Source organism: Tupaia chinensis, unplaced genomic scaffold, assembly GCF_000334495.1.
Source record: "Tupaia chinensis unplaced genomic scaffold, TupChi_1.0 Scaffold000466_1, whole genome shotgun sequence".
Taxonomy (NCBI): domain Eukaryota; kingdom Metazoa; phylum Chordata; class Mammalia; order Scandentia; family Tupaiidae; genus Tupaia; species Tupaia belangeri.
The window spans coordinates 2,755,733-2,762,076 of NW_006159975.1; the positions used below are offsets into that span (position 1 = coordinate 2,755,733).

Sequence of the window (6,344 nt, forward strand, 5' to 3'; positions counted from 1 at the left end):
ATATATAAAAATTTATACATCAAATATAATATATTATATATATGATATATAATATATAAATATATATTTATATATAACATATATTTATATAGATTTATATATATAAATGTTTACAGTTTTCTAGATAGTTGTTTCTTGATAGATTTTTTCTACATCATAACTACCATTTATTTCTAAGACGTCTTCCCATTTATACAGGAAATTAGATTATTTTTATCTTGTGAAACATTTCACAGCACTAAAGAAATAGTGTAATAAGGTCAAAGGAAAGAAAAACTCTTACTGGAAAAATTTCTCTCTCATTATCATGAATCTGTGATGGAAACCAAAGTTTGAAAAGAATTATACCTTCTTTGTTTGAGAGAATAATAATTTCTTCCAAAAATAAAAAGATGAAACTTCAAAAGCAAAGCAAAAAATATGCATGTTCATAACATTTTTATCTTCAATTGCTTTCCAAATACTTAATAATTACAGTTTAAATATCTTTTTTTTAAGAAAAGTTCATGTAATTTTTATTTTGTGGATTGAGTACTTGGAAATAAATATTTGAGGTAATTAAACAAAATCATCTGGCAAGTCAATAAGAAAGCCAGGGTTATCATCTTTTTGCCAATGTTACACAAAGCATTTCGCCCACACTCAATAAATAACATGTTGATAGATTATTTGCTTGATTGAATTTTTATGTGAAAATATATTTTAAATTATATGTGTTGTATTATAGTTGTTTTACCTTCTAGGACAAAGGAGAGTTAAAATGAATGCATCATTACAGGGAAAAAGTAACCAGACATATCAATTATGTTTTGAAGTTTTACCGAAGACCAGAAATTTCGAGGACCTCATGTTCTCTCCTATTTACTGTGAACTTCAGGTTAAGACAGACATGAATAAGTAGCATCTGCATATTTAAATCCACCTGGAGCCAGGGGTTGCTGGTAAACTTAAGAGTATAATGCCATTCTTGGTGATCTGCTAGCCATATTTCCAAATTTTCTCCACAAAAGTCTTCAGCCTCTTTTCTTGACACATTTTACCACATGTAAAGACCAGAGATACATTTCCTGCTCTGCCATCTGAGTTTCTTCTCTTTTGAAAGCTCTAAACCATAGCTTCAGAAAATATTTATAAATCATATCATCACATTCATTTTTTAGAAAAAGTGGCATTGTAAGTGGTTAAGAGTGATGATTCTGAAGTCAAGTAGCTATGTTTCCAATCTGAGAATTTCTAAGTGGTTCGTTTATTTTTCCCTGTGTCATGTTTTCTTTGACTTAAACATGCATGTATTCCTACTGCCTTTGTTATAAGGATATTCCAAAACATCGACAGGCAGAGGCATGAAAACTTTCATCCTTATTATGCAAGAGATGCAATTTATTAGACATTTTGATCTGCATTATGAAGACAGTGACCACCTTTAAAAAGCGGGGTTACTTTGGGCAAATTAAGACTAAAGAAACAAATTCTTGATACTCTTGAATAACTCATGAGATTAAGTCTCTTCAGATGTTTTAGTTCTAGGTTTCAGGTTTTTAGTAGGCATCTTCATGCTATCTCAGGGCCTTGTATTCTCATAAAGAAAAATGATATGACTACATTAAAGGATGAAGTTTTACATATGTGTGATTTATAGCATTTGGCTTGATCTCAAGAGAAACACTTCAGAGATATGAAGACATAGTGCCCCAAAGCACAGACGAAGTTTAAGTGGTAAATGAGAAGAAAAGGGCTAAAATAGAAATAGTATGAAATAGTTTAAAGAGCAAATCTACTGCACAGATTTTAGTGATGACTTCCTCACCTGTCTTTGGATTGACTTATCTAATAAGTACCATATTTTACATAAAGACGAATTGTAGAAGGAAATGAGATATGGAATGATAAAGCATGACATGATAGGCTTCTGGCCCTGACACTTGGTTTTATGCTATGTGGAGACTATTATTTACTTCTTTAGGGTGAACTCTGTCTTTACTTTTGAAAGCATTCTTCATCTGGAAGTGTATAGATGAGTGACTACACGATAGCTTGTTTTTCTATAATGATGACATGCTTGTTTTTAAACACTTCACTCCACTTACAACTCTAGGAGATCTAGTATATAGTTGCATTTATTGTCAAAATTATAAAAAGTTTTATCATGTAGTTTATCCTTAAGGGTTTTTTTTTTCCTATATGAACCTTAAAAGGATTTCTCCCATGTTTATATTTTTTATTTTTGTATTAATAGAGGGACAGAAGAAAAGAAGAAACACACTTCATGAATTCAAAAAGTCAGCAAAGACTACTCTAATTAAAGAAGACCCTTCACTGAAGATAAAGACCAAAAAAATGAATGCTGCAGACCAATGTGCCAATAGATGTATCAGGAATAAAGGACTTCCATTCACATGCAAGTGAGTTATTTCATTTTCTTATTAGGATGATTTGCCAACTATAGCATGTATTCACTATAATCATTCCTTAATTCAATGTAATTTGCTCTTAAAATTATAATTTTCATTCTGGTTTTAACTTCTTACCACCAAAGACTTAGCTCTTTGTTGATAGAAGCATGGCTTGAGTGAGGAAGCATACAAAAACTGCTACTTTCTAAAACCTTCAGTGGCTTTGGTTATGAAATATAGCTTTTTCTCATCGTAGGAACAATAGAACTTGAGGAACTAAAATTAGTTTGACTTTATCACTCTAACATTTCAAATATTCTATTCACAGTCAATGTTTTTTACTTTCAAAAGTAGAGGAGTTTTCAGAATAGAAATTGGGCAACAGCCAGAATTTACTGCAGTTTATATCATTGTCTTTGGGGATTTAAATAAAAGGTGTTGAGAGAATTAGATATAAAAAAAGTAGAGGGATTAATGTCAGCAGCCGAAGCTGTTTAAAAGAAGTTAGGGGTTAGCGATGAAGTTTCAGGTGAAAAATGATGGGGCAATTCAAAGAAGCCTGAGGGGACTCAAATAGAGTTTGTTATCTTATGATAGGACCAGGATGACTTCACAGGGAAGAATTCCTTTCTACTTTGCCAGTGGTCCCAGAAGATAAAACTTACAGTTTGGGGCCAGAAAGGTGACAATTTCATCTGAATACTCTCCCAAACTGCTAGAAGATCATTTCCTAGTTCTTTTTATAGTCTCTTCTTTCATTTATTTTTCTATTTTATTCCTTATTTTACCTTCCTCCACAGGATTGTACATACAATTCTTTAAATTTGGAATGTTACTCTTACGTTTGGATTGTGACACATCATGGAACCACAGGGTTTAGTAAATGTCATGGCAAGAAATCCTAGTTTCATTTTGCCTCTCTCAGAGCAATAAGTGTAATGAGTATGATGGGCTTCAGGGAAAGGGCATGGTCAGAGAAAGTCTTTACCAAATTTAAAAGGAGAAGGACTCTTCTTTTTTCAGTTTTTGCAGCCAAACTGCCACTTGCAGGGAGATATTTCCTGGGAAAGTGAGTGGAGATTGACTTTGCAAGTATATTCCAAGGATAATTCTGTTTTATTCCTTGACTTTTTTTTTTTTTTTAATGAAAGCCTTTATATTGTCAAAATTACTAGAGAAAACTACTCTCAATCTACATCTTATTAAGATGTTCTGGCAAATGAAGAGATTGAGGTTGTATTGTATTGTCCCCTCTCAGGGTTGGATGATGGGGCAAAGGGAATGAAAGAATGGAAAGATGACAGGAATGTCTAATTCTAAGCTCTTTGGAAAATTGCTGACTCATGAGTTGACTTGAGAGAAGAAAACAGGAGACTTTACTCTTAGCCATGTCTGAGCGCTGGAATTGCCTTCCTGCCATACAACTAGAGTATAGATAGCATAATGTTTAAAGGAAGATCATAATTAAAACAATGCTAAAATAGATATTTTGAAAGTAAAACCTAAAAGAAGACTTGACACATGCAATTTTATGGCAGAGGTAAACTCCACATGCAGGTGTGAAATAATACAACAATATTTTTGTGAGATAATATGTCCCTGTAACGGAATGGAGATATTTGCAGGTGTTATTACTTAAAAATTTAACATTTTGGGGGGTATTTATAATTTTTTTAGATAAGACATCTTTAATAAATAGCAAAAAGAAACCAGTAAAATTCTTAGCTGTAGATGGTAGTTGTAGGTAGTGACATGTTTTAGTAATTTTATTTGAGATGTTATTCCAAAGTATAGTCTCTCATTTTAGTAATTTTTTTACTTTATTGAAAATGTGTATATAAGCAAACATATTTAAGGGATAATACCTTAAATAAATCAACAAGAATCTTCATAGCAAGATTTTTATAGCTTTTAATGAGCTGTATATAATGAGTTTAACTCACCAAAAAGGTATATGATATGTAAAAATTTCTGAACTTACTTATTTAAGATCCCTCTTTCTAAGATAATCTTCCTGGGTGGTGGTTTATCCAATGCATCTTAGGAAATGCCATTTTAAAATATACTTCATACAACTACAAATTTGGAAATTAATCATTATATCACAAATGTAATTATTCATACATAAAGGCAAACAAAATTTTCTACCTTGTGTAATTATAAAAAAAAGAGTCTTTAGAAATAATCCAGGTAGTTGCTACATGTTGACTTTGCTTTCTAAAGCTCTTAGTTTCCTACAAGTCATTTAGAATAATATGAGAACTTTCCAGATAGAATTTAATCTGATATTTAAATCTGTACATACAAAAACTTAAATCTTGTTCTTGTTTGGCTGTTAAAATGATAGGTCCAGATATCACTTATATTTTTATTATGTATCTAAGAAGACTTCAAACTTTTTGAAAATAAAATTAAAGTTTAGTTTGGTGTAAAATTTCAAATCTGTGAATTTTTTTAATAATACGCATTTTCCATGAATTATTTTACCCTCCTTGGGAAACCATGTGCTCATTCTTTAAAAACTGTATAAATAGTAGTATTCCTTCTTTTCATTCAGATATTTTTTTCAGGGCCTTTGTTTTTGATAAAGCAAGAAAACGATGCCACTGGTTCCCTTTCAATAGCATGTCAAGTGGAGTGAAAAAAGAGTTCGACCATGAATTTGACCTCTATGAAAACAAAGGTAACTGACTATTCCCTAAATATTGCATAATGAAATAAAGTATAAAATATATGCTTGTAAATTCCTACCAGAAGGCTCCTTCCCACTGATATTTTTATTATGAGCTGGGTCTGTTGTACGGTCAGTTTTATCCATGACAACAGATGAAACTAGCACCTTAACTATTTTAGCATGGTACTTTAGGTTAAGAGAGCCTTTCCCGGGACCAGCAGTTAGCGTAATGGTTATGTCGCTGGACTCCCATACAGTCAACCGTGGTTCGAGTCCCGGACCCAGTGGCTTAAAACTCACGCCGGGTGCGTGTGCATGCGTGTCCAAGATCCCAAGAGGAGTACGGAGGAGAAGGAATTGTGGCGCGGCCATCCCCCCGCGCCAGTGCCCTACAGCACAAACCTCTCTCAAAAAAAAAAAAAAAAAAAAGAGAGAGCCTTTCTCAAACTTTCCATAATCTAGATTGCCCTTTCTCTCTTTGGCTTTTTTTTTTCTAGGAGCATCTCCTAGGACTGATATTCTTTATATTTATTTTAGAAAGTGCCATCCTACGTTGTTAGTTTAAGATACTGTGTATTAAGGCAAATGTTGAGATTGCTATAGTATTTTTTATTTTTACAACTCTGGATAACTGATCTAAGTTTTGGATAAACCAGTTAGGTTGATACTTAATCTTATACTTTTTTTTTTTTTTTTTTTGGAGAGATTTAGGGCGCATGCGCTCGCCAGACAGACATAGAGACAGAAAGCGAGAAATCACCCCCCAGGGGGGAAGGTCACGTCGCAATCCCTTCTCCTCCATTCTCCTCTCGGGATCTGGGGCACGCACGCACACGCGCCTGGCGTGAGTTTTTTAAGCCACCGGGTCCGGGACACGAACCGCAGTCGACTACGTGGGAATCCAGCAACATAGCCATTACGCTAACTGCTGGTTCCCCTTAATCTTATACTTTGAAGAAATCTTTAGAAGAGAAATTGAGTTTTAAATTGTTTATTCTGATAGCCTGATGTTATATTTACAAGGTACTGACTTTGTTCAAAAGCAGAATTAGATAACTATAGATTGTTAAATATGAAGTTTACGAGTTAAATCTCTCATCACACAAAATAATTATGAGTTGCACTTATGAAAGTAATATTCATTTTAATTAATTAAAAAATCATGTGTCTTATTAAATTTGGAAATTGAGTAGTACATACAGATGTTTTCATGTTAATGGATAAATACTTAAATGAAATAATAATAATAATAATAGCAAATAAAATAATCTCTCTAT

At 32.7% G+C, this 6,344-nt stretch overlaps 1 protein-coding gene across 2 annotated transcripts in view; it reads left to right on the forward strand.

Annotated features, from left to right (window-relative positions):
* HGF (hepatocyte growth factor) overlaps nt 1-6,344 on the forward strand; it is an 87,211-nt gene that overhangs the window by 5,603 nt on the left and 75,264 nt on the right. For both annotated transcript variants that reach the window (XM_006155767.2, XM_006155768.2), the window contains 2 exons: nt 2,237-2,402; nt 4,964-5,076. In XM_006155767.2, the coding sequence (XP_006155829.1) occupies nt 2,237-2,402; nt 4,964-5,076 (279 nt within the window). The remainder of the gene's footprint in view (nt 1-2,236; nt 2,403-4,963; nt 5,077-6,344) is intronic.